The sequence below is a fragment of the Podarcis raffonei genome, chromosome 7 (genome assembly GCF_027172205.1).
Source record: "Podarcis raffonei isolate rPodRaf1 chromosome 7, rPodRaf1.pri, whole genome shotgun sequence".
NCBI lineage: Eukaryota > Metazoa > Chordata > Lepidosauria > Squamata > Lacertidae > Podarcis > Podarcis raffonei.
Window position 1 is genome coordinate 1,707,792 of NC_070608.1, and position 27,973 is coordinate 1,735,764.

Here is a 27,973-nt window from a genome sequence, read left to right on the forward strand (position 1 = left end):
GCCTTAGGGGTCCCTTCCCCATCTACAATTCTGTGCCCTCGGTCCAAGCTGCTTCCTCGGGGATGGGGAACATTACCTGGGACCCTTTGAGCTGGAGGGCACAGCCTTGCCACCCTTATCTGGTTCAGAGTAGGAGTCCTTGCCAATCGTTCTTGGCTGCCTGGGTAAGGCTAGGCTTCCGCTGGCACTAGCCAGGACATTTCAGGCAGCAGAGTGGACTGTCAGGAGTTAACACTCCAGGAGTGTTCTTATCAACTGGGCGCACTGCCCACATGATCCGTGCTTCGTTAGCAAGGTCGTGTAGTTTTCGTTAAGAGGCAGAGAGCTGTGAACATACAGCTACATTCTGCAGGTTTTCTTTTCTGTTTTGAGTGCTACAAAACAAAGAGTTTTGGATTAGAAGCATATAACGAGCTCCGTTATTGAGGACACCACATCAACACAGACAAGCCATTTGCTGCTGTGTGTGAACGCTGCTATTATCCAGCAACTGAGGAGAGTGGCAGCGTGCGGAGTGGAAGCATGTGGGCACCATTGGAAGTTTGTCGGAGTGGCAATAAATCAAATTTATTGCAGCAGATTCAGTGGGTCAGAAGATATACGACCCAACAAACTTTCACAAGAGCCCGCTGGAGCTGTCCAGGGTCTTGTTCTTGTCCGTCCTCCGCCTTTGACCCAACAGACTGCATGCCTCAAACAACCACAGAACTGGACAGCAGCCAGAATTCAGAATGACACCTCTGTCTGCAGTGACATCTTGAATTGGCTTATTTCTGTAATATGAGAAAGAGGCTGAGGCAAGGAATCTTCCTGCGGGATTATAAGAAGCGGAGAGGGCACCACAGACCAGGCAGGCTGCAATGGGGATGCAGAAGCAATGAAGAAAACTCGAAAACGCCAATGGCAGGAGTCTGGTATGAAAGACAGCAAGGTCAGGGAAAGGGAAATGTCAAAGGGCAGGCAGCCACCTGCTCAGAGGAGAGGATAGAAGGGGTCCAGTTTCCTGAAGATCACTGTGATCTGAGAATTTAGGGGCATACGAATGTTGTTAAATGAATGAATGAAATCTTGAGGGTGCCAGCAAGCCTGAACACCCAGGTAACAACTTCCAACGACTTCCTTGACTGCGGCCCTTGCAAGCCAGCAAAAAAGGGAGCTATTTGCTCAAGTCTCCACTGCCGTTCCTGGCTGTTCCTGGGTCTTCATCTTCTTCCTGCCGGGTTTCGGTATCTGCTGAGAGGATATAAGGGGCACAACTCAGCCATGAGGCATTTTCGACAGGAACTCACAGGACAAAGCATGCCATAATTACTTCCTTTGATGCCCAGGACACCTTGGAGCAGATTCCCAAACTTCTTAGGGTCAACACCCCCCCCCAGTGTCTGCTAGTCTACAAATTGCATTAAGAATAGGGGTTTGCACAATCCACTAAGGAAGATAACTGCACAGCGAAACACAGTACGTTTCCGAGCACAATTCAAAGTGTTGGTGCTGACCTCGAAAGCCCTAAATGGCCTTGGCCCAGTATCCCTGAAGGAGCATCTCCACCCCCATCATTCTGCCTGGATGCTGAGGTCCAGTGCTGAGGGCCTTCTGGCGGTTCCCTCACTGCAAGAAGCAAAGATACAGGGAACCAGGAAGAGGGCCTTCTCGGTGGTGGCACCCGACCTGTGGGACGCCCTCCCATCAGATGTCAAAGAGAAGAACATCTACCAGACTTTTAGAAGTCTTAATTCCCCTCGTTTACTGGCGCACACCCACCAAACCCAAAAGCCAGTTGCCCTGTTGTTCTCTTTTCATTCAGCAGCCTAACAGCCCACAGATAGAAGCTGTTCTTCACCCTGTTGGTGTGACTAATCCTGCTTCTATATCTTCTGCCCAAGGGCAGGAGATCAAGAAAGTGCCGGCCAGGGTGTGAACCATCCCTGAGAATTTTCCTCTCTCCTGAGGCAACGTTCTTCTGCTATTTCATCCAGCGGATTCACGGGACAGCCCATAATATCTTGTGCTGTATTCACCACCCTCTGTAGGCACTTCCTATCAGATGATGTCAAACCAGCGTCCCACACCGTGACGCAGTATGAAAGGACACTTTCTATTGTGGACCGGTAGAAGGAGATCATCAGATGTTGATTGACATCGCTCTTCCGCAAAACCAGCACTTTGAAGTGGGCCCGGAAACTAATTGGTAGCCAGTGCAGTCGGACCAGGATCGGTGTAATATGCTCAAACCGTCTTTCTCCAGTGAGCTACCTGGCCGCTGAATTCTGCACCAGCTGAAGTTTCCGAACCATCTTCAGAGGCAGCCCTACGTAGAACGCATTGCAGTAATCTAACCTTGAGGTCACCAGAGCATAGACAACAGTAGTTAGGCTATCCCTGTCCGGATAGGGGCGTAGCTGGGCCACCAGCCGAAGCTTATGGAAGGCACTCGGGGCCACTGAGGCCACCTGAGCCTCAAGCGACAGCAAAGGACCCAGGAGTACAGTGGTGCCTCTGGTTGCAAACGGGATCCATTCTGGAGGCCTGCTCGCAACGTGAAAAGAACACAACCAGCGTCTGCGCACGCGTGGGTTGCAATTCGCCGCTTCTGTGCATGTGCATGACGTCATTTTGTGTGTCTGCGCATGCACGAGCGGCGAAACCCAGAAGTAACCCTTTCCGTTACTTCCGGCACTCCGCAGGACGCAACCTGAAAACGCGCAACCTGAAGCAAACGTAACATGAGGTATGACCGTACCCTCAAGCTACGAACCTGCTCCTTCAGAGGAAGCGTAACCCCACCAAGAGCAGGCAACCTCCCAGCCATTTTGTTCCTTCTTCCAGCCAATTACCATATTTTTCGCTCCATAAGATGCACTTTTCCCTTCCTAAAAAGTAAGGGGAAATGTGTGTGCGCCTTATGGAGCAAAGGCAGGGGGGAGGCAGGCAGGAAAAGCCCCCAAAAGCCGCACACAAGCTCCGCGCGGCTCTTGCGGGCTTTTCCCCAGGAGGGAGAAGGGACTGACGCGGCCAGTCAGTCCCTTCTCCCTCCTCATAGAAAAGCCCACAGGAGCTGTGCGCTCCTTAAAGGGTGCGTGGCTCCTGTGAGCTTTTGCGGGAGGTGGGGGTACTGCCATAGCCGCACGCAGCCTCTCCCTGCCAGAGAGGTTGCATGGGGCTAAAGAAGCCATAGTCCCGTTCAGCCTCTCCCGGCTGGAGAGGTTGCACGCCTCTATGGCAGAAGGCTTCTTTGCTCTTTGGGGCTGGGGGGCAGCGCTTCCCCCCACTGCCAGCCCCACAAGCTCAGGAAGCAGCGGAAGGCTGTGCGCCTTTCCGCTGCTCCCCGACCTGCTCTTTGGGGCTGGCGGGGGGCTTCCCCCCACCAGCCCCAAAGAGAATGTCAAAAGGAACCCGAAGCTTCCGGAGCACAGCAGAAACTCCCACAGCGCTCTGGAGGCTTCGAGTTGCCTTCACTGAAGCCTGGAGAGCGAGAGGGGTCAGTGCGCACCGACCACTCTCGCTCTCCAGGCTTCCAAGGTAGCCGCCTGTAGGCGACTGAATGCACCTTGAGCAGCACCTTGTTTTAGAGGGGGAGAACAAGAAAAAAAAAATCTCCCCCTCTCTGTGCAGCGCCTCCTGCCCATAGATATGCCTTTGTAAAGGCAAGATTCAACACCTTCCCATCGAACGTGCTGAGAAATAGATTCTCCAATGGACAGATATCGCTCTTATGTGATTGTAATTGTGGGGCACCGGAATCGTTGCATCACATCATTTTTGATTGTGCTTTTCACTCATCGGCCAGGAGCAAGTTTCTTGCTCAATATCTAAAGGGAATTGCCGATGATACGAATGAAGCCAAACTGAGATATCTACTAAATGATGATGACCCCCTAAGATCACTCATGGTTGCCAGATTCTTGATCAGCGTCCTATCCCTAAAGAAGAGAAACGGACTCCTGTGCGGCTCGGATAATCTCTTTAAACTATGATCTATGTCTTAGGATGTAATTAGGTGATTTCACCATTGATGTCTTCTACTAATTTATGAGTAGAGGGCGATGTTTATGTTACAAATTTATTGTAATGTATGATGTTGGTCTTTTGTTTTTGTTTTGCTTTGGTTCTTGTCTGTTTTTTGTAAGTCTAGGCGGTTTTAAATTTGGAGGTTTAAGTACATTATGTTGGTATGGGAAACTGTCGTGTGATGGGCCAATGGCCATAATAAAGAAAGCAAGCAAGCGCCTCCTGCCACTTCGCTGAAGGGGGGCGCTGGGCAGAGAGGGGGAGAATTTTTTTTTCTTGTTCTCCCCCTCTAAAACAAGGTGCGTCCTTATGGTCTGGTGCGTCCTATAGAGCAAAAAATGTGGTATGCCCCGCTGCCTGCCATTGAATGCTGAGCTGACTCTCTGAGTGAGTTCACCACCCAAAAAAGACCCAGAGCCGATTCTGAGCACCCGTTTGGGGGAAGAATTTAGGCTATTTTGCTCCATCACAGCACTGACAGTGACCCCTCTGGCCATTCCTTTGCCTCACCCACCCATCCCTCCCTCCCTCCCTCTTTTGGCCTTGCAAAGGTCCAGGGGCAACTCCTCCCTCTCCTCCTCACCTTGTGCGGCCGCTTCTTGACCTGGAAGAACTCCACCATCCTCTGCTGTTTCTTGCTGCCCTTTCTCATGGGGCCAGGTGACTGGGGCTGGGCTCTCTTCAGGCAGGCGGCCCGCCACTTCTCCAGTCGGCTGCGAACCGAACGCTCACTGTGAAACAGGAGCTCACGTCAAAAAGTATCACCGAATTGTAGAGTCGGAAGATGAACCTGAGGGTCCTTAGTCCAACCCCCTGCAATGCAGGAATCTCAGCTAAAGCATCCATGACAGATGGCCACCCAAACTCCACTTAGAAACCTCCAAGGAAGGAGAGACCACTGCCTTCTGAGAAAGGCAGGAGATTCAAGGGAAATAGAGGGGAAGGCTGGGGAAAGTGAGCAAAGAAGAGACTGGCCTTTTTCGCAGTTCGGAGCATGTGCAAAAGCAGAAACTGTGCTGGCTGATGGAAGTTGCAGTCCAGAAACATATGCTCCCTTCGCTCCTTCCTTTGCTACACGAAGACCCCAAAACGCCTGTCCTGAAGGACCAGGTGCGCAGCCTGGGAGTCGTTTTGGACTCACAGCTGTCCATGGAGGCACAGGTCAATTCTGTGTCCAGGGCGGCTGTCTGCCAGCTCCATCTGGTATGCAGGATGAGACCCCACCTGCCACCGGACTGTCTCGCCAGAGTGGTGCATGCTCTGGTTATCTCCCGCTTGGACTACTGCAATGCGCTCTACGTGGGGCTACCTTGGAAGGTGACCCGGAAACTACAACTAATCCAGAATGCGGCAGCTAGACTGGTGACTGGGAGCAGCTGCCGAGACCACATAACACCGGTCCTGAAATACCTACATTGTCTCCCAGTACGTTTCCGAGCACATTTCAAAGTGCTGGTGCTGACCTTGAAAGCCCTAAACGGCCTCGGCCCGGTAGACCTGAAGGAGCGTCTCCACCCCCATCGTTCAGCCCAGACACCGAGGTCCAGCTCTGTGGGCCTTCTGGCAGTTCTCTCATTATGAAAAGTGAGGTCACGGGGAACCAGGCAGAGGGCCTTCTCGGTGGTGGCGCCCGCCCTGTGGAACGTCCTCCCATCAGATGTCAAAGAGAACAACAACTACCAGACTTTTAGAAGACATCTGAAGGCAGCCCTGTTCAGGGAAGCTTTTAATGTTTAACAGACCGCTGTATTTTAACACTTTGTTGAAAGCCACCCAGAGTGGCGGGGTATAAATAAATTATTATTACGATATACGATATATACGATATACGATATCTTTATTGTCATTGTCCCTTGTGGAACAATGAAATTGAAAACTACATAAAACTACATAAAAACTACATAAAACTACCACAAAACTACATAAAACTACCACAAAACTACATAAAACTACATAAAACTACTACAAAACTACATAAAACATTCAAAACCCCCTAAAAACTCTAAAACCCCATTTTAAAATACACTATACTACAGAGACCCCTTATGCCGCGTTTAGAACCAGAATTGCATTAGCGTACAAACCGTTTTTATTATTATTATTGTTATTATTATTATTAGCCAAACAAGCACCTTGCAAGAGCAGCCACACTCACATCTTGTGATGTGAGGTGAGAATATCCTCCGGAGAATATCCTCGAGAATATTCCCTGCTAGAATATTCTCCAGAGAACATTCTCCACAAACTGTAAATTCTAATGTAAGAACCAGTTTTACAACCCATATTTTTAAAAATCTAGTAAATAATAAGTCAAGCTGTGATATTGCCAGTGTAAGGAATGAATAATGATTTTTTTTTTATCCAGTTACATTACTGGGCATTGTGTCATTCACCATTGGCAGTTCTGAAATGTGAGCTACAGGGGCAGAAAAATCAAAGAATGTGAATTCACTGCCTTGCCCCATTGAATAAAAGTACCTGTACAGTCTTTGGTTGCCATCTGAACAAGTTTACCCATGAATAAACATGTATATTAACTAATTATATCGTTTTCAATGCATTAAAATGCTATCGTTTTCAATGCATTAAAATGCTATCGTTTTCAATGCATTAAAATGAATATTCTGTTTTAAATGAAAATTCTCTAATATTCTCATTAATCGGGAATATTCTCCAAAAGATCATGCTCGAGAATTCAACACCACTACTCACGCCATGTGCTTCTCATGTGCCAGGAACTGTAGCAGCCCCTTCTCGTCAGGCTCCTGCCACTCTAGCACCACTTGGCTGGGCTCGGCCACCTCGGGCTGCAGGAAGAGCTGCCGGGTCTCCTCCAAGGGCCAGTTTTCGGGCAACGGGTGCTTCTGCAGAGAGGAGGATTTTCAGCATTAACCTGTAAGAAAGAAAGTTACCTGCCCTTCGCCCATCAACCCTGAGCTGCAGCCTGCAGCAGCTACAGCAAGGCGAGGCCAACTAAGGCCTGGGGGCCGGATCCAGCCCAATCGCCTTCTAAGTCTGGTCTGCGGATGGTCCGGGAATCAGCGTGTTTTTACATGAGTTGAATGTGCCCTTTTATTTAAAATTATTATTATTAATAATAATGATGATAATTTGTACCCGGCCCATCTGGCCGGATTTCCCCAGTTACTCTTCCAACAAAGATTAAAAATACATTAGAATGTCACACATTAAAAACTTCCGTGAACTTCAGATGTCTTCTAAAATGCATCTCTGGGTTATTTGTGGGGCCTGCCTGGTGTTTTTACACAAGTATAAAGTGTGCTTTTATTTAAAATGCATCTCTGGGTTATTTGTGGGGCATATTCGTTCATTTCCCCCAAAAAAAATATATTCCTGCCCCCCACAAGGACTGAGGGGCAGTGGACCGGCCCCCTGCTGAAAAAGTTTGCTGGCCCCTGGGCTACAGGAACCATCTTAAGAACATAAAGAACAGTGCGCAGGATCAGGCCGGCGGCCTGTCTAGCTGACTTTGAGCTTTCAAATTTCAGAGGCGCCCAGTGCAACGCTAAGTTTTGGCACCCCTCTCGCACTACAGCACTGGTGTTGCTCCCCCGCCATGTGGCACCCAGTGTGGGCGCACCGGTTGCGCCACCCTAACACTGCCTCTGCATCTGGTACAGCACCCTGCCTTGGAGAAACTTGCAAGAAGGATCCGTGCACAAGAGCAGCCCTCTCCCCTCCTGTGGTTCCCAGCAACGGAGATTCACAAGCGAGGCTGCCTCTGGAAATAATAATAATAATAATAATAATAATAATAATAATAATAATTATTATTATTATTATTATTATTATTATTATACCTGAGCGCTGTGGGCAGAGCGCAGGACCCGCTCGATGCTCCCGTATTGCTGCAGCAGTGGCAAGGCCTTCTTGGGGCCCAGACCCCGGATCTTTTCGCAGTAATCGCAGCCCAGCAGGATGCAGAGGTCCACAAACTGCATTTGGGAAAGGGGAAGGGATGGGGAGAGGATAGGAGAGGAAGGAGAAAGACACCAGCATCACATGGCACAGCAGGATAATAATAATAATAATAATAATAATAATAATAATAATAATAATAATTTATTATTTATACCCCACCCATCTGACTGGGTTTCCCCAGCCACTCTGGGCGGCTTCCAATAAAACACTAAAATACAATAACCTATTAAACATTAAAAGCTTCCCTAAACAGGGCTGCCTTCAGGTGTCTTCTAAAAGTCTGGTAGTTATTTTTCTCTTTGACATCTGGTGAGAGGGCGTTCCACAGGGCGGGCGCCACCACCGAGAAGGCCCTCTGCCTGGTTCCCTGTAACTTGGCTTCTCGCAGGGAGGGAACCGCCAGAAGGCCCTTGGTGCTGGACCTCAGCGTCCGGGCAGAACGATGGGGGTGGAGACGCTCCTTCAGGTATTCTGGACCGAGGCCATTTAGGGCTTTCAAGGTCAGCAACAACACTTTGAATTGTGCTCAGAAACGTACTGGGAGCCAGTTTACGTCTTTCAAGACCGGTGTTATGTGGTGTCAGCAGCCGCTCCCAGTCACCAGTCTAGCTGCCGCATTCTGGATTAATTGCAGTTTCCGGGTCACCTTCAAAGGTGCTCCCAGTTCTGTTTCTGCAGAACCAGCCTCTCCTCACAGTGGCAGAGGAAGCCTATCAGGCATCTAGGGCAGAGTGCCCATAGGGGCGGGGGGCACGGCACCCATGGGGACGGGGCACACGGCGCCTAGAGGGAGGGATGGGAGGCACCCATAGGAGCGGCACTGTTGGTTTCTGTTTGTTGCCACTGTGCAGTGCTTTGGAGTCACAAGACTCTGTTTACATTCCAGAGCTTCCAGGCTATTGGAAGTCTCACGGAAGACAGGAGACGGATGTTGCTATTACTGGTTTCCTGTTCCTTTGTTTTTAGACGTGCTCACTGCTCTCACAGAGAGAGGATATATTTCTTTTCTGGCTGCGTAGCTTAGTAGTAAAACTCTTAGCATGTAGCTCCTATTTCTCGTCCTTCCCTGTGCTGGATACTCTGCGTAATGGGAACATGCTCGGAGCCTCATCAGAGGCTCAAGTCGTTAATCATGTCGGAGGACTCAACTAGAGGACTCGCTCGGTCGAACGCAAGTCCGACAGGCACAGGGTGTGTGGCACTCATAGGATGGAGTCTCAGTCCGCATCAGATCCTTTGCCTCAGGCAGCATCTGAACCGAGTCTGGGGCCTGATCCTGAAGAGGCCCAGTCTGCACAGGTTCCCCTGCAACAAACACCCGCTGGGCCGAGTCAGGGGCCTGATCCTGCCCTGGCTCCATATGTGAGGATTCCCTCGTCGCCTTCAGCTGGGCTATCACTTACAGCTGCTCCACTACCGGTTGGGTCAGGGGAGGCTGAGGCGGCCCCTGGGTCTAGTAACCCACCGACATCTCCTGAACTGCAGAGACTCAGATCCGAGAGAAGGAGAGACCTGAGTACTCGCAGGAGGAGTGCTTGCCTTTGGGCAAAACAGGGAGGTGAGTCGCCGGGGGATCAGGACCGGCCGCTACCCCAACAAAGATAAAAGGCTGTCGGACCCCACCCCAGGTTGCAGGTGCAACACTGCTGTATGCCAGATCCTGCCTGAGATCCTGTGCCTGTCCTTGCCTGGTTTCCTGCCTCGTGTCCTGCCTTGGCCCTGTCGGACCGACTCCCAGCGGATCCTTTAGATTCTAGACCAGACCTGGACTGCGTTTCTTGGGTTAACCCCGGGCCCAGCACACAGGCGCCCAAGATGCGTGGCTCGGGTGCGCTGCAGACCCCGCAGTGAGTGCCGGCCACGATTTTGTCACCCCCCCCCTGAGTGGGGACACTTGGGGCAGACCACAACTACCGCACCCCCCCTTGCTACGCCCTTGTCTCCTCACCTGCTCTTGCGTTAAGCCCAGCTTTTGCAGAACCACCGGCAAGGAGATCTCTTCCAGGTCTCTAGAGGACATAAAAGAAACCACACAGAATTCACTACAACCCCAGGGAACAAAGTCGGCCCGATTTCTCACTGCACAACGGCCGGCCACAGATTCCTGCATTGTGACACCAAGGGGCTGGACTCTGGAAGGAAGAGGAATTCTACCAGGGAAGAATGGCAAATCAAGAGGAAGGACTCTGCCGAAATGGCGAAACTAACTGGGAAGCTCAGAAACCGAGAAGACAAGAACTTTTTTTAAAAAATGGGGAAAGTCCATAATTTATATACAAGACCATTGCAAGCAGGTTAAAACATTGGCAGGATTTTAAACACACTTGTAAGTTATGGAAACCATGGGCAATTTAGAAAGAAAAATATCTGGATAAATATTGACATGCAGTTGTAATTATTTTTACTAGGACGCATGGAAGGGATGAAGTCAGGAGATTCAGAGTAATCTCAGGACTTGGATTTTGAATGGATGTTTGTTGCATGTTTATATTTTTAAAAAAAAACAAATAAAAATTATTATATAAAAAGGGGGTTGGACTAGATGACCCTTGGTGTCCCTACAATTTCATGATTCTATGATCCTCCCTGTCCCATTCAGTGGCACCATCCACCACAGCAGCCCTGTATCGGGAAGTTTGTATTGTTCGATGTCTTATTATGTTTCTATGTATCGGAAGCTGGGGCAACCCAGCCAGATAGGTGGGGTATAAATATTATTATTATTATTATTATTATTATTATTGGCTACTCATTACACACACCACATGAAAAAGTGTCATTCCTAGAAAGCACCAGGTTATTCAGACTCACCAACTTTTTAACATGCCAGGGGAGCAAGAGATATACGTACAGTGGTACCTCAGGTTACATACGCTTCAGGTTACATACGCTTCAGGTTACAGACTCCGCTAACCCAGAAATAGTACCTCGGGTTAAGAACTTTGCTTCAGGATGAGAACAGAAATCGGGAGGCCCCATTAGCTAAAGTGGTGCTTCAGGTTAAGAACAGTTTCAGGTTAAGTACGGACCTCTGGAACAAATTAAGTACTTAACCTGAGGTACCACTGTAATGACTTTGCAAGGTTTCAGAAGATCACTAAAAAACCTTCTTGATTCCAGTCTGCTGTTATTCCATTTTAATAAAGGTTTTACTGACTTCTGCTATTGTAGTTCTTGCTGGTTTACTCAAGTAAGAGTTTGCGGCTTCATTACCGCGGCTGAAAAAAGAAAAAAAAGAAAAATAAAAAAAAAATATAGATAATTAAAAAAAAAAACGGCTGATTTGTCAGCCACCTTGGGAAGGAGCAACAGGAAGCCAACGTTTGCAACACAGTGCGAAACTCAGATTGTTGAGAAACCGGGAGAGGAAACAGCTATTGTGACAGGGCCAGAGAAGGCGGAAAGGAGAGACAGAAGGATGGTTTTGTTTCGAAATCTGCCCCCATTACAGGATACAGAAAAGTTTCTCTCATAACTCTAGCAGCTCACAGGATATCCGATGAAGCTGAATTCAAGACGGATAAAAGAATTCCTTCGTGCCACGCACAGTTAAACTGTGGAACTCACTGCCACAAGGAGGAGCAAGACTATCAGGGGCTCCTAGCAGTCGGAGGCAGCGATGCTTCGGAATACCAATTGCTGGAGGGGAGAGTGGGTTTTTTGCTCAAATCCTGGTTGCGGGTTTCCCATAACGGGCATCTGGTGGGCAGTGGCGTAGCAAGGTCAGGTGGTAGCCGGGGCAGAAAATTTCTTGTCACACACACACCCATTGAAATTTAATTAATTTTTTTTGCCTGCAAATATGGTTTGACTTTATTTCATATTTTTGGTCGGAAGCAGAGTTTTTGTGGAGGAGCCGGCAGGCGGACCGTTTTGACAGTAGGAAACCTGCGCGCACCAAAGCCATAGCATCTCTTGCAGACGTTGAGTGCCAAACAGCATTTTGTCACTTGTGCCAGCCCTGCTGGTGTGAGATGCTGCCCCAGTGAGAACAGGATAGCGCATAAAAACAGAACATAAAAACACTTTTGAAAACAAGGACCACAGGGAGACTGATGATGGCAGGTGGGAAAGCGAAGGTAGAATTACATACAGACAGCATTATAAAAAGGGAGAAACTCCTCTATGTTCTTGTCTACTGTTTTCCATCTGTAATCATCATTCTTCAGAATTAAAGGGAAGTCAATGTCCATGTTCATGTTTCCCATGAATTTGCATTTCAGAAAGCTTGTGGGAACATAGACACAATTTTATTTTCTATTCTATTTAAAATGTTCTGTAATCTGCAAGTAATATTAATGACTAGTAAGCCAGTGTTGCAACCTTTAAAAAAGAGAGAGAGAGAGAACAGGATATTGGAATAGATGGTTCTGCAAGCTCTTCTTCTGTTTCTTAACTCAGGTTGCCTCACAAACGCCCAGCCCAGAACAATCCACTATGCTCCAGCTTCCACAATGAGTTTCAGGCCTTGATCTTGCTTGGAAGGGACACACTCTGCCCCCCAGAAACCCCTCCTACCTGCTCTCTGCCTCCGACCTGCGGGAGCTGGGAAGGCACTCTGCACATGCCCAGAGTCTTTACCGCTTCCATTCACGTCCAGGACACACTCACCTGTTCTTGGCGTTCAGGTGCCGCAGGAGACGCAAGCTTCCGAAGGGCAGCGCATCCATGTCCTCCGTGGCCGTGCACCAGGCGCGCCCGGACTTCACCAGAGCTGCGCATGTCGCTTCTGCCTCAGCTGGCGCCTAAGAGGGAGAGGAAAGGGAGGGAAGGAGGAGGGGAGAGGGGGTTAGGCTGGATGACCTTTAGGGGTCCCTTTACAGTTCTGTGATTCTATGGGGGGAGAGAAAGAGAAGTTCCCTCGCATATAAGTATATAAATATGCCGCATTGGATGTAAATATGTGAACACGGAAGCATAGATTTGTAGGGTTGGAAGGGACCCCAGGTGGTCATCTATCCCAACCCCGAGACGCAGGAGACATTGTGTACCTGCACACAGGGAACCCCCAAGTAACCCAGCAGCCTCTCGGAGTCTCTTCTCGGCAGCCGTTGCGGGGGCTCGTCTGCAACAGGATCTGAAAGACGTAGGAATAATAATAAAAAATAAAATTTTATTTATATCCTGCCCTCCTCAGCCGAAGCCGGGCTCAGAGGGTCTGGGGGCGGGGCTCTCCCTGCCGTAGCCCCAACTGCCCACCAATAAAAGGGGCAGTGACCCCCAACTAGGGGAGTCTGAGACAGTCTTACCTGCAGCTTTCCTCTTGGCTCCAGAGACTGCGGCGCGTTTCGCCAACTGCAAGGGGAGCGGAGACAGAAAGAAGAATTATGCAGAACTGCTTCTCCCTTTCCTGGAGCCCACAAATGCCCTCTAATTCTTGGGACACCCCGTGCTCTAACCCTGGAGGGCTGCTGCCAGCCAGTGGAGACAACACAGACATGCTGCTGCTGATTTTATTATTTATACCACACCCGTCTGGCTGCATTGCTAGTTAGCCCAAAAGTCTGATTTCAGTAGAAGGCAGCTCCCCAGGTCCCTAAAACATTCCTTAGAGTAGCACCTTAGAGACCAACTAAGTTTGTTATTGGTATGAGCTTTTGTGTTGTTATATCAGTGTGCATGCACACTTCTTCTGGTATCTGAAGAGGTGTGCATGCACACGAAAGCTCACACCAATAACAAACTTAGTTGGTCTCTAAGGTGCTACTGGAAAGAATTTTTTTATTTTGTTTTGACTACGCCAGACCAAAACGGCTACCTACCTGTACCTAAAACATTGTTATCTCCTGGCAGGACAAATTTGACAGGAGGGCAGTCCCACCCGTCCATCGCCTGATGTCACAGTGACATCAGGCAATGCTGTGCTTTGAAGGCCCGGTTGACAGGACGTCAAAGTGCAGCCTTAGCAATGTTTGATGCATTACAGTGGTACCTCGGGATGCGAATGGCATCCGTTCCGGAGCCCTGTTCGCATCCTGAATGGAACATAAGACGCGACAGTGCATCTGTGCGTGCGCGGGTCATGTTTTGCTGCTTCCACGCATGCACGTGGCGTCATTTTGAGCGTCTGTGCATGCATGAGCGGCAAAACCCGGAAGTAACGTGCAACCCGAAAGCGCTCAACCTGAAGCACGTTCAACTCGAGGTATGGCTGTACTGTATTTTAATATTTTGTTGGAAGCCGCCTAGAGTGGCTGGGGAAGCCCAGCCAGATGGGCAGGGTATAAATAATCAATTATGATGGTGATGATGTGCAGTTGCAGAGTAACAGCAGCCTGAAATGTGGCAAAGTCAGGCCACAATAGGAAAATGGGGTGAATGGGGGGGAGAGACTTCTAATCCTCTCCATGGTCATTGTGGTCCCTGCCTTTGTCGGTGAGACTCTCCCCCTGCACTTCTAGCCAGGCCTGGGGGGTCAGTGTTTTGGTTTCACCCTCGCAGCCCACCCGGGAACCCCTCTTACGAACCACTCTCTCCTTGAGGTCTGGGGGTTTCCCATCAAACACGAAGACGGGCTTGACGCCGTTTTCCAGGAGATGCATCGTCCGGTAAAAGAGCCCCCGCAGGGAACTGGAACAGAAGAGGAGGCAGTGTGTGAGCAGGGGGCAGGGGGCAAGGCAAAGTAAAGCAGTCCCACGGAAGGGGGCAGGGATGCAAAGGAGACAGGAGTGAGCAGGGAGACCTGGGCAGAAATCAAACTCAAGCCCTGCCAGTGCAGGTGTGCATCACCATCACAGGGGAATGGACCAGAAGGAAGCGGGGGAATCATGGAACTGGAAGGGACCCTAGGGTCATCTAATCTGACCCCCTGTAATGCAGGAATCTCAGCTGAAGCATCCATGACAGATGGCCACCCAAGCTCTGCTTAAAAACTTCCAAGGGAGGAGAGTCCATCACCTTCCAAGAGAGTCCATTCCGCTGGCAAACAGCTCTTACTATCAGAAAGTTCTTCCTGATGTTGAATCTCCTTCTTGTGACTTGAAGCCGTGGGTTCGAGTCCTACCCTCCAGAGCAGCAAAAGGCAAGCTTGCTCCCTCTTCCCTGTGACAGTCCTTCAGATAACTATCCTAGCACCTCTCAGTCTCATCCTCTCCAAGCTAAACATACCTGGCTCCTTCAACCACTCTTCATAAGGCTTCGTTTCCAGAACCTTTATCATATTGGTTGCTCTGCACACCTTCCAACTTGTTAATAATAATAATATTAAACTAATGTACCCAGGACTAGACAGAGGACTTCAGGTGGGATGTACACTAGACATCTGCTGATGCAGCCTAGAAGGTAAAAGGTAAGGGATGCGGGTGGTGCTGTGGTCTAAACCACTGAACCTTTTGGGCTTCCCAATTGGAAGGTCAGCGGTTCGAATCCCCACGACGGGGTGAGCTCCCATTGTTCGGTCCCAGCTCCTGCCAACCTAGCAGTTCGAAAGCACATCAAAGTGCAAGTAGATAAATAGGTACCGCTCCAGCAGGAAGGTAAACGGCGTTTCCGTGCGCTGCTCTGGTTCGCCAGAAGCGGCTTAGTCCTGCTGGCCACATGACCCGGAAGCTGTACGCCGGCTCCCTCGGCCAATAAAGCGAGAAGAGCGCCGCAACCCCAGAGTCACCCACGACCCCTAATGGTCAGGGGTCCCTTTACCTTTACTATCCTATCTCCTCTCAGTCTCCTCTGTTGCAGGCTAAACATATTCAACTCCTTCAACTGTTCCTCATAAGGTTTGGTTTCCAGACCCTTGATCATTTTGGCTGCCCTCCTCGGCACACTTTCCAGCTTGTCAACATCCTTCTTAAATTGTGGTGCCCGTAAATGGACACAGTATTCCAGCTGTGGTCTGACCAAGGCGGAATAGAGTGGTCTATGACTTCCCTTGATCTGGACCAGGCATAGGCAAACTTGGCCCTCCAGATGTTTTGGGACTACAACTCCCATCATCCCTAGCTAACAGGACCAGTGGTCAGGGATGATGGGAGTTGTAGTCCCAAAACATCTGGAGGTCCAAGTTTGCCTATGCCTGATCTGGACACTAGACTTCCATCGATGCAGCCTAGAATAGCATTAGCTGCTTTTGCTGCCACATCACACAAACCACCAAGACCCTTAGATTGTCTAAGAGCCATAGATCTCACACTGGCAAACTGGGGGCATCAGTTTGACAACGAGCTGGAACAGTAATTGCCCAGGAAACAGCCCGCTTAAAGCAAAAGTGAGAGGGCACAAAAACTTGAAATACCTGAAAGACTTGCTGAGATCACCTGGGGAAATTCTACCTTTGGAACCACACCCTGCAAAATATAACAGGGCGGTGACCTGAACGTTTTTCACTAATGTCCCTGTACTGGGGGCAACAGGCTTTTCCTAACCCAGAAGATGTGCTTTGACAACCTGAACCTCTGTTTTTATACGCTTTGAAACCAACTGTTTTACTAGTTCCACGGTGTATTGTTGTTTTAATGATATTTATATATTTATTTATGAAAACCGCTTGATTGCAAAACATCTCAAAGCGGTTTACGGAAAGAATATAAAACATTAAAGCCATCAATTGCGGGGGGGGCGGGGAGCAGCAATAAGTTAAGACTTTGGAAAAGTTAAAATACAGCAATAGGCTAAAAGCAGATTAAGACTCACACCCGCTTTCTAAACAGTTGGCAAGACTTGCATAAACAAAAATATTTTTAGCTGGTGCGGAAAAGAGTTCAGTGACAGCACCTTCCTGCTATCAATAGGCGGGGAGTTCCAAAGTGCTATTACACTAAAAGAGAGAGTTCTTACAAATGCAGAATGACTATTATGGGTATTTTGTGGCACATGCAGTGTGCCAGTTCCGCAGTCGAGTGTGTGTATATGTCTTCCAAAGCAACTACTCCAGAGGTCAGCAAACTTTTTCAGCAGGGGGCCGGTCCACTGTCCCTCAGACCTGGTGGGGGGCCGGACTATATTTTTTGGGGGGAAATGAATGAATTCCTATGTCCCACAAATAACCCAGAGATGCATTTAAATAAAAGGACACATTCTACTCATGTAAAAACACACTGATTCCCAGACCGTACGCAGGCCTGATTTAGAAGGCAATTGGGCCAGATCCGGCCCCCAGGCCTTAGTTTGCCTACCCATGAACTACTCTATTTCGAACTTAAAAATGGACAGCGTGATGCTGGTGGTCAACAAAAGAGGTTTAAAGACTGTCTCAAGGTAAATCTAAAGAAATGTAGTATAAACACCGACAACTGAGAAACACTGGCCTGCGAGCGCTCCAGTTGGAGAACAGCCTTTGCCAAAGGTGTCCTGGGCTTTGAAGACACTCGAACTCAGGACGCAAGGGAGAAACGTGCTAAGAGGAAGGCACGCTTGGCAAATCCACACCGTGATAAACTCCCGCACAGAAAGCAATGTCCCCACTGGGGAAGGACATGTGGATCCAGAATTGGCCTCCACAGTCACTTAAGGACTCACTGTTAAGACCGTGTTTATGGAAGACGATCTTACTCGGCTACGAGGGATCACCAATAATAAAATTTTATTTATATCCCGCCCTCCCCAGCTGAAGCCGGGCTCAGAGCGGCTAACAACAGTAAAATAATACAGCATTCTAAAATCAATTCATTATAAAATCAGTTCAACAGTTTATTAGTATTAAGTGGCTTACAAATGCTTTTAAATCAACAAACATTCTTTTTTTAAACTTGCTTGCAGCTTCTCACCTGATATTTTCCCCATGGCGGTTGAAGATCTTTGGCATAGCCGTGCGGAACTGGTAAAAAGCGACGGAGACATCCATCGCCACCACACGCCCTGAGCCAAGCAGGAGGGAAAAGAACTTAATCATTATTCTTTGTATGTATTTGCTTGTTCTGTTTCTATCCCACATTTTTATTTTTTGAGGAGCTCAAGGTGGCGTATGCATGGTTCTGCCGCTCTTTGTTTAATTCCTATGACAACAATGGCCTTGTGAGGTAGCGTTAGGCTGAGAGGAAGGAAAGGCAGAGAGGAATGGTTCTGGTTGCCTCACCTCAAAAAGGAGATTGCAGAAAAGATTCAGAAAAGGAGAACCAAAATGATGGAGGGACTGGAGAGACTCCCTTTTGAAGAAAGACTGAAGCATTTGGGACATCTTAGTTTAGAAAAAGGAGACTTTAGAGAGGTGACAGCATAGAAGTTTATAAAAATTAGGAATGGAATGGGAAAAGTGGGCAGACAAAGCTTTTCAAGCAGAATATAATTTTTAGGAAATAAAATAAAATAAGAATACTTGTTCCAGGAGACGGTCTAAGGACAAGTAGGGATGCTTGGGGGCAGGAAAGCCACAGGGAACCCCATGTACCCCACTCTGAGCCCCACAGTGGTGGGATGTAAACAGACGAAATAAATAATACCTTTCCATCGGTCAGAAATTCTGGCTCCAGACTCCCAGACAGACCCACTTCTCCCTTCGGACGCCATGCACCCCATACATGAGGCTTGTGCGCCCCACACGGCCAAGCCAGAGCACAGGGGAGTGTTTTAGGTGCAGGAGCAAGGGGCTATGAATTGGCTGGTGGGAAAGGCACTCTGCACATGCTCAGATTCAGCCTCAGACTCAGTTCTAAGTACCTAAGAAGAGTCTGCCGCATCAGGCTAGTGGCCCATTTAGTCCAGATCCTGACCTCACAGTGGCTAACCAGATGCCTCAGCCAGCAAGCAGGACTTGAGCGTAAGAGCTCTGCAGTTTCTGAGATTCAGAAGCATTTACGGTCTCCAGCTGCGGAGGCCGAGCCTGAATTTGTCCAACCCTCTTCTAAACCCATCCAAGTTCCTGCAACAGCGAGTTCCCTAGTTCGGCTCCAGCTCCCACAGTTGCACAGGAGACGCTGTTCCCCTTTTTTATATAATTTTTATTAGTTTTTTAACATACCATTTCCAACAATAATTAAACATATTTTCACATCTTATGCAATTTTTTTTAACTTTCGTCAGTCCTGTCTGAAAATTTCCCAATCTAATCTCTTAGTATGCATTTCTTATTTTCCCTATCACATTTCAAACTGATAACCAACATCTCCATCATTTTCTACTTTTTAACACTTCATATATTTCTCCTTGCAAAAAACTGGACAAAATGACAGGAAGGATCCGAAACCCTGTGGGACCAGAGATTTTCAGAAGATTGGAAGAAGTACAGTGGTACCTCTAGATGTGAACGGGATCCGTTCCGGAGCCCCGTTCGCATCTAGAAGCAAATGTAACCAGCGACGGCACGTCTGCGCACGCGTGCATCGCTTTTTGCTGCTTCTGCGCATGCGCAACGTCATTTAACGCGCTCCGTTACTTCCAGGTTGCCATGGAACGCAACTTGAACGTGCTCATCCCGAAGCACATTCAACCCGAGATATGACTGTACAATGACCTTGGGTTAAGTACTTAATTTGTTCCAGAGGTCCGTACTTAACCTGAAACTGTTCTTAACCTGAAGCACCACTTTAGCTAATGGGGCCTCCTGCTGCTGCCGTGCCACCAGAGCCCAATTTCTGTTCTCATCCTGAAGCAAAGTTCTTAACCTGAATCACTCTTTCTGGGTTAGCGGAGTGTGTAACCTGAAGCGTATGTAACCTGAAGCGTATACAACCTGAGGTACCACTGTATATGAATTATTTGAAGAGCAACTATAATCAACAAATTACGCTAGCAGGACTTCAAGAAGTTTTGTAAGGAGATGCTGTCCCCACCCTGGCAAAGCTTTAACTTGCACAAGAGACTCCAGCCCAACCGGCCGAGATGCCCGCGATCCTCTGGTAAAAGACATCCCCAAACTTGGCCCTCCAGCTGTTTTGGGACTACAACTCCCATCATCCCTAGCTAACAGGACCGGTGGTCAGGGATGATGGGAATTATAGTTCCAAAACAACTGGAGCCCCCAGCTCCAAAGACCCAAAGGTCATCATCCAGCCCAACCGGCCGAGATGGCCGGGATCCTCTGGGACAGGCATCCCCAAACTCAGTCCGCCAGCTGTTTGGGGACTACAACTCCCATCATCCCTAGCTAACAGGACCAGTGGTCAGGGATGATGGGAATTGTAGTTCCATAACAGATGAGCACTCAGTTTGGGGATGCCTGCAGTCTGGGAGATCCAGGATGGGCGCAAAAGGCGGCGGCGGCGGCAGCGCTCACCCCGGTAGTCTTCCAGCTGGACGGAGCTCACGGCGTCCGGCGCCTGCTCCCGGATCAGCTCGGCCAGCCTGGAGATCCCCATGGCCGGAGCCCCGTGCGCAACCCTCCGGCTCTGCGCGCTGCTGCTGCCGCCGCCGCCCTTCCTTCCTCGGGGTGGACCGGGAGGAGGAGCCCGGCCAGCTGGAAGCGGGAGCGATCCTGGGCCGGAAAGGGGCGCGCCCAGCTGCTTGCAAGAGTGCCTCTGAGCACGTGCAGAGAGCCCTGTTCTTGCAGCCGCGCGGTGCTTTCCATTTGAAAGTCTCCAAACCATTCTTTACGCAATACTTTCCTAAAAAAATGTTTAGGGGTATACTTTTCGTTTTGACTCAAGAAAATCACCGTTTTATCGTTCAGATCGGGGGAAATTAATGCATTCAATGGACAAAAGTACAAAGATTCACCAAATGTTTAGGGGAGCAGCCCAGTGTGGCTGGGGAAACTCAGCCAGATGGGCGGGGTAAATAAATTATTATTATTATTATTATTATTATTATTATTATTATTATTATTACTACTATTATTAGGGTCTGCGTTCCCCCAGAAAAAAGCACTGTTCTTATGTTTTGTTTTTTACTGTGTACTCCACCAAGAGCAGCACAGTTAACTAAATCTCTGCATCCGAAGGCCATAGGGGGTTGACGGTATAAAAGCACCAATATGCATACCGCACGAACAAATGAAAATTATAACTGTGCTCGTAGCCAGATCACCCCCAGCTTAAATATTAACATGTTTTTGCAGCAGGTCCCTTTTTTCCCGTGTTAAAGAGGCAGATGACCCAGGCAAAGGTCCCTGCCCCGAGGAACGCACAATCGCCAGCTTTTTCTCCGTATTTTTGGGGGAGGAAGGGGAGTTATTCCTAGCGAGCTGCTCGTGTTAATGTTCGTTTTATCTTTGGTAATTCAGGATTGCACTTCCTTACGGCAGGCAGTGAGCCGGTGCAGTTTTTTGAGCAGTGCAATCTGGGGCAGGTCTACTCAGAAGTAAGTCCCGTTGACTTCCTCGGGAATCCCTCCCAGGTAAAGCGTGCAAACTGGACTGCAGCTTTCCCCTCTCTCCTAACACTAAAATTTATTATTATTATTATTATTATTAACACTAGAACACCCAAGGAAGACAAACGCATCTTCCTGATTGGGCGCCCTAAGTTTCTTGTCGCAGCAACGCTCCCTTTCCTCTAGGGCTGGGTGCTACTGCGCGTGCTCAGTCCCGACCGCGCCTGCCCAGTAGCGACGGTTGAAGCCGCTGCCCTTTTTCCTTGCCCTTCCTAGGAAGGCCCAATCCAAGAAGAGTTATTTTAGCAAAATAAGAAGCCTCTTCTAAAACAAGTCAAGAGAAAGGCCGGGAGTCTCTCCTGGCTGTGGCGAAACCTCCCAAAGTGGCTTTGTTTCCCCTGCTGGGAAAAGGAAGTCTCTATGGTTCCTTCCTGTCTCTCTAGCCTGGTGCACTCTATGGCGCCTTCCTCTTCCGGTTTTCCTCTCGACGTGCCGCTCTAGGCTGTCGGGCACTTGGCGGACTCCGGGGAGAAACGGGCCGGGTAGGGCGAGGGAAGGGAAGCGCGGGCCGGGCTGGGCAAATGGAGGCCGGGGGAGCCCATTCCTCCCTTCTTTTCTTTTCTTTTGCGGGACTTTCGCTGCCTGGGAACTTGGCGTCGAGGAGACGCCACACAAAAGGAAGAGGGGTCGGGAGGGAGGAGGAAAAAGGCAAACCTCAGACCCTAGAGGGTGGTTATTATTAATGTGCTCCAGCGGTTCCCAAAGTGGGGTTTTCTGGAGAGGGTGGCACTCTAAGAGGCAAGGGGTCCCAGACTCACAGTTTAGGAGACGCGACACAAAAGAGAGAGGGGCTGGGAGGGAGGAGGAAAAAGGCAAACTCGGATGCTAGAGGGTTATTATTATTATTATTTCAAGTGCGCCAGCGGTTCCCAAAGTGGGGTTCTCTGGAGAGCCAGGTGCACTAAGAGGCAAGGGGCACAGCGCTACTTTCAAACAGTCAGACTCGCAATTTAGGAGATGCAACACAAAAGGAAGAGGGGCTGGGAGGAAGGAAGAAAAAGGCAAACTCAGACCCTACAGGGTTATTATTATTATTATTATTATTATTATTTCATTTGCACCAGCGGTTCCCAAAGTGGGGTTCTCCGGAGATGGGTGCGCGCTAAGAGGCAAGGGGCCCCAGCACCACTTTCAAACGGTCAGACTCGCAATTTAGGAGACATGACACAAAAGGAAGACGGGTTGGGAGGGAGGAAGAAAAAGGCAAACTCAGACCCTAGAGGGTGTTTTTTTTAAAATTTCATGTGCACCAGCAGTTCCCAAAGTGGGGTTCTCTAGAGAGGGGGGCGTGCTAAGAGGCATGGGGTCCCAGACTCGCAATTTAGGAGATGCAACACAAAAGGAAGAGGGGCAGGGAGGGAGGAGGAAAACTGCAAACTCAGACCCTAGAGGTTTTGTTTTTTTTTCATGTACACCAGCGGCTCCCAAAGTGGGGTTCTCAGAGAGGGGGGCACACTAAGAGGCAAGGGAGCGGTCAGCAGAGCGCTGGACGTGAGACGCATTGCTGGACTTTGAGAATCTAGGTCAAGTTCATCCATTGTGTCGAATCAGTCTTGTCGTATTTGTCCATTCAATTTCTTTGCTGCCCATCATCCGAGGATCACGGGGCAGTTTGCAACATGGAAACACAAAAATACATAACATAGGAATAGAAGAAAGTAAATAGTTTTAATTGGCCTTTGAATAAATGCACAATAATTGGTACCTGTTTCTCATTTTTGTGTGTCGTTATCCTCCTCACTGCACACTGCTATTCTGAGTAAGACTTTTTATAGGGCTGGATAGGAAGCGCTAGGGGTGAGTTTATGGAACCAGATATATATCACACCCAAATGACCACAAAATCCAGCACCTTTGCTTTACCCTTTGCCCAACTTTTCATTAAAAGTCTGGTTTTTTTCCTGCTTTAGAAATATGCCGCCATCTTTCTAACCAGGCACCTGAGGTTATCAGTTTTTGATTATGAACTTCAGCCCCACGGCTGAGCCCAGGTGAGCAGCGTTCAGGCTGATCCTCTGCCTGCCCCTGCCCTCAATCTTGGGGGAAGTGCTGGATACTTGATTACCTGTCTGAAATTGCCTCCTGGTTAGGAGATGCAGAAAGCAAGAACTTCGCCTCTGACACCTGACATGCCGATTCATTGTCTTGTAGCTGGATGCCCGCGCAGCAGCCGTGTCTCATCCTGACTCCTGGGCTCTTTAACCTGCACGCTCCTTCCTTCGCAGAGCAAAAGTCGCCATGGCAGAGTGAGTGTTTGAGAAGCAAATCAGCTGACCCCTGGGGCTGGCCGCTGGCTGCCTTACAAAGAGCAACAGTGGAACCAGACTCCCTTGGGACAGACAGATAGATAAGATAAAACTTTTTATTTTTTACTTTTTGCACTTAATTTATTTATTATTAATGTTGCAATACAGCTATGAACTTAGCAACCTTTGCTGTTATCTGCTCATTTTGTTTTTTTTTAAATAAATTTTTATTAATTTTCCAACACATATTAAATGACAATACAAAACAATACAAAAACAAACAAACATATACACATGTATAATTTCTTAACCTTCTTTTCCTTAAACCTTCTTTCAGCGACTTCCCCATACCTCCTTTTTCTGCATCCTTGTTCTAAATCTTTCCAGCAACCCCTAATTTTATTTACTTATGGCACTTCCTTTAAATCCTTTTTCCCATATCCAATTGTTTGTCGCTGCAATTCTATTTTGCATTACTCAAGACATTTTAGCACTCATTAATTTTGATCTGATAGAAGAAAGGACATGGTGTCAGTGGTTGAGCGCCCTGGGATGGGTGATGATCCCCAGCACACCTACTCACTCTGGGCCCCACTAAAGCAAACCGTCTAATTGGTCAACGTCTAAAAGATATCGAGCATCAGAACAACCTGGGTGTTATAAGGAAATTCTGCCCTTGGTATGTTCATTTTCCACCTCTCCGTTTTGATTCTCTGGCCTCATATCTGCACAAACTTATTAGCCCAAAATACAGACATGCTTTAACACTTGCAAGACTGGGTGGTTTGCCATCTGCGGTACTTGAGTGTCGATTCCTGCCTGAGAAACGTCTTTGCCCCTGGGGAGACGGTAGCACCGAAACAGCGGCACACTGTATTGTACTCCTTCCTTGGAGGTTTTTCAGCAGATACAGCGGTCCCTTGGTTCTCAAACGCCTTGGGACTCAAACAACTTGGAACCCAAACACTGCAAACCCGGAAGGAAGTGTTCCGGTTTGCAAACTCTTTTCGGAAGCCGAACGTTCTCCATTTTGAGTGTTACGCTTCCATTTTGAGTGTTTTTGCTATTTATTTTGCATTTTTGTGGCTCTTTTTATTTTGTTTTTGTGATTGTAGTACATTGTTTACTGCTTTCATTTTATGGATAAATGGTCTTGTTAGATGGTAAAATTCATGTTCACTTGCTGTTTTAGGGGTTGTTTTTAAAAGTCTGGAACGGATTCATCCATTTTGCATTACTTTCTATTGGAAAGCGCGCCTTGGTTTTGGAACGCTTTGGTTTTGGAACCGACTTCCGGAACGGAATAAGTTTGAGAACCAAGGGACCACTGTATTGGATGGGCATCTTCCATGGATGCTTTTGCTGAGATTCCTGCATTGCAGGGGCTTGGACTAGATGACTCTTGGGGTCCCTTTGATTCTAAGGAGGCGTGAAATAATCCTCTTTCTCTCTGCCTTCATTTGCAGAGCCTCAGCCTCAATACCTGGCTGGCCTGATGAGGTGACCGGTCTGCTCTCCAACCTCCTGCTGTGTGTCGTGTCCCTGGGCTCCGCTGTTCAAACCTTCCAGGTAAGAAAGGGGTGGAGCTTGATTTGGGGAGTCGCCTGGTGTTTCTGCTTGCTGGCCTGTCCTCTTGGGTGCTGGGCCTTTGCTGTTGTTGTTGTTGTTTAGTCATTTAGTCGTGTCCGCCTCTTCGTGACCCGATGGACCAGAGCACGCCAGGCCCTCCTGTCTTCCACTGCCTCCCGCAGTTTGGTCAAACTCATGCTGGTAGCTTCAAGAACACTGTCCCACCATGTGGTCCTCTGTCGTCCCCTTCTCCTTGCGCCCTCCATCTTTCCCAACATCAGGGTCTTTTCCAGGGAGTCTTCTCTTCTCATGAGGTGGCCAAAGTCTTGGAGCCTCAGCTTCAGGATCTGTCCTTCCAGTGAGCACTCAGGGCTGATTTCCTTCAGAATGGAGAGGTTGGATCTTCTTGCAGTCCATGGGACTCTCAAGAGTCTCCTCCAGCACCATCCATTTTTCGGCAATCAGCCTTCTTTATGGTCCAGCTCTCACTTCCATATATCACTACTGGGAAAACCATAGCTTGAACTTTGCTAGAGAGGGGTTTTGGATTCAGGCTGACCAATAATTGCTCTCTGTGACAGGGAACCTGGAACCTGCCAAATTATTATTATTATTTGCACATGCACACCTGGCAAATGTAAAATCTGCATGTGGAAACAGGGCTTTGCGCTCCGGGATGTGCAAAGGTCTGCTGCTCGCTCCTCCTCTTGTGTTGCCCACAAGGGTCACTGGGCGGGTTCTTGCTTGCAGAGACCAAGCTGAGAAGCTGCAACGGCTAAATATAATTACCAACACATTTGCTATAGTCTGTTTAGGGAAGCTTTTAACGTTTGATGCATTACTGTATTTTAATATTTTGTTGGAAGCCGCCCAGAGTGGCAGGGGAAGCCCAGCCAGATAGGCGGGGTATAAATAAGAAATTATTATTATTATTATTATTATTATTATTATTATTATTATTATTATGACGCGGGTGGCGCTGTGGATAAAGCAACAGAGCCTAGGACTTGCCGATCAGAAGGTTGGCGATTCGAATCCCCGAGACGGGGTGAGCTCCCGTTGCTCGGTCCCTGCTCCTGCCAACCTAGCAGCTCAAAAGCATGCCAAAGCGCACGTAGATAAATAGGTACCACTCCAGCGGGAAGGTAAACGGTGTTTCCGTGCGCTGCTCTGGTTCTCCAGAAGCGGCTTAGTCCTGCTGGCCACATGATGCGGAAGCTGTACGCCGGCTCCCTCGGCCAATAAAGCGAGATGAGCGCCGCAACCCCAGAGTCGGTTGCGACTGGACCTAATGGTCAGGGGTCCCTTTACCTTTTACCTTTATTATTATTATTATCTGAGCTCCTTTCTCCACCTCCTCCCTCTCTTTGCAGATCAATCGCGGGACCTCTGCCGGGTTTCTCCTCCAGGCCCTTGTGCCCCTCCTGGATACGGCCACCCACCTCGCCGCCCTTCCAGGGCTCGGTTTGGAGGCTGCCCGCCACAGCCCAGACAACGCCTGGGTCTCCACAGTGGTGGGGCTCCCCCTGCTCGCCTTTGGCTTCCACTGGCTGAATGGGGACCATGCCACGGCGAACGCCCTCTTGGGGGGCGCCCTGCTGCTGCTGCTGGCCGGCAGCTGGGGCTCCTTCTCCGAGGAAGGCAAGGCCATGGTGGCCCACTCCGTCACCTCGGTGGTCTCCATCAGTGTCCTGATCGCTTCCATCTTCACCGGAAACGCCTGCGGGATTGCGGGCAGCCTCTTGGTGGGCGCAGCTGGGGTGCTGGCAGGGACCCAGTTGCGGCGGCTACTGGTGCTCCGGAAAGAGGACGCTGTCTGCTGCCTCATGGCGCTGGCAAACATGACTTTGCGGCGGGCTCTGCAAGCGCAGCACCGAGAACTGGACTGAGGGGGTGGGGACTGCGGGCAAGGGGGTCTGACGGGCAGTGGGGCCATCGCAGCATTAGGTGAGGCAGAGGAAAGGCTGACCATGTCTGTTGGGTGCCGCAAAGAGGCTTGGGAAATGGCCTCCAGGAAAGTCTTCAGGGAGCCTACGACTCTGGAAAGGTTGCTGCCTGTTTGGATACTGCCAGGGAGACAGAGGCATCAGGCAGCCTCATCGTCGTCTCCGGACGATCACCGGTCTCCCGTGGAAACAGCATCAGCCAATTAGCGACATGAGCCTCAGACACATTCCAAGACTCATGCACGCAACGGAAGATTCAGACAGAAGAGCATATTTACAGCTTTATTCAACGTAGGTCAGAACAAAGGAGAAACCTGACTGCTTGCATCCGTGTCGAGGAAACAGCAGGAACAAAAGCTATATACAAAACGGAAGTTCCCAGCGAGAACAGTGCTGGGAGTAAACAGGCATGTGACACACAACAATCATGCCTGACTCTTTTAAGGAGGAACTATATCCTAACATCCTCCCCCTTTCCGTGTAACCTGTGGTTCAACCCAATTGCAATCTCTGTACGTAAACCTTAAGTTGTTCTCTATTAACAACCTTAGACAACAGATCAGTAGCAAGGGGTCCTGTGCGCTGCCCATCTCAGGCAGCCAGCTTCTTCCTTCGCAGAGCTTGCTGGGTTTAGTGAGCTGGCAGAGATGGGCAAGGACTGCTGCGTCCTTGGAGCGTGGTAGGCGCCTCCTCGCACTGCGAATGTCGGAAATCCCACTTCTGACACCAAAGAGCAACACTGGATTCCTTCGTCCTGTCCCTCGGCACTTTCCTGGGTGCACTGCTCAGGAAGCCAGGCCGAATGGCAATGGGTGGAAGTTATTAACTCAAGATTTTGTCGCAGCAACCTACAAAGGTGCTAGGTGTGTCACAGCTGTGAAACCAGCAGACTGCTGGTTAAAAGGGCTCGCGTGCCTCTTGTCAGCCATAATAATAATAATAATAATTTATTATTTATACACCGCCCGTCTGGCTGGGCTTCCCCAGCCACCCTGGGCGGCTTCCAACAAAATATCAAAATAC

The 27,973-nt window shown here is 49.0% G+C and overlaps 2 protein-coding genes across 4 annotated transcripts; one reads left to right on the forward strand and one right to left on the reverse strand.

The window, feature by feature from the left end:
- Positions 1–541: 541 nt before the first annotated feature.
- On the reverse strand, positions 542–20,299 carry LOC128416965 (flap endonuclease 1-like). Of its 2 annotated transcripts, none has more exons than XM_053395081.1 (11): positions 20,096–20,299; positions 17,652–17,742; positions 14,418–14,520; positions 13,200–13,245; positions 12,942–13,027; positions 12,562–12,695; positions 9,899–9,959; positions 7,830–7,964; positions 6,721–6,872; positions 4,592–4,739; positions 542–1,233 (listed from the first exon to the last, which is right to left on the reverse strand). In XM_053395081.1, the coding sequence occupies exons 1-11, from the start codon at positions 20,175–20,177 to the stop codon at positions 1,165–1,167; spliced, it is 1,107 nt and encodes a 368-aa protein (XP_053251056.1). In that variant the 5' UTR covers positions 20,178–20,299; the 3' UTR covers positions 542–1,164. The 2 variants fall into 2 exon arrangements, with proteins under 2 accessions (XP_053251056.1, XP_053251057.1); XM_053395082.1 differs by having other exon boundaries at positions 542–1,230; positions 20,096–20,298.
- A 1,333-nt stretch (positions 20,300–21,632) lies between these two features.
- Positions 21,633–27,191, forward strand: TMEM276 (transmembrane protein 276). Of its 2 annotated transcripts, none has more exons than XM_053395088.1 (4): positions 21,633–21,671; positions 23,341–23,435; positions 24,902–25,004; positions 26,378–27,191. In XM_053395088.1, exons 2-4 carry the CDS (start codon positions 23,428–23,430, stop codon positions 26,891–26,893), a joined length of 627 nt encoding a protein of 208 aa, XP_053251063.1. In that variant the 5' UTR covers positions 21,633–21,671; positions 23,341–23,427; the 3' UTR covers positions 26,894–27,191. The 2 variants fall into 2 exon arrangements, with proteins under 2 accessions (XP_053251063.1, XP_053251064.1); XM_053395089.1 differs by lacking the exon at positions 21,633–21,671 and adding an exon at positions 22,574–23,180.
- Positions 27,192–27,973: the final 782 nt, after the last annotated feature.

What these genes read in the sequence shown, in the direction of transcription:
- LOC128416965 (XM_053395081.1), bottom strand. Translation starts at nt 20,177, where the DNA reads ATGGGGATCTCCAGGCTGGCCGAGCTGATCCGGGAGCAGGCGCCGGAC. An exon ending in CCAGCTGGAAGACTACCGGG is followed by an intron (nt 17,743 to 20,095) that starts GTGAGCGCTGCC and finishes TGCTTGGCTCAG; the next exon opens with GGCGTGTGGTGGCGATGGAT. An exon ending in AGCCAAGAGGAAAGCTGCAG is followed by an intron (nt 13,028 to 13,199) that starts GTAAGACTGTCT and finishes TACGTCTTTCAG; the next exon opens with ATCCTGTTGCAGACGAGCCC.
- TMEM276 (XM_053395088.1), top strand. An exon ending in CCGCTGTTCAAACCTTCCAG is followed by an intron (nt 25,005 to 26,377) that starts GTAAGAAAGGGG and finishes CTCTCTTTGCAG; the next exon opens with ATCAATCGCGGGACCTCTGC.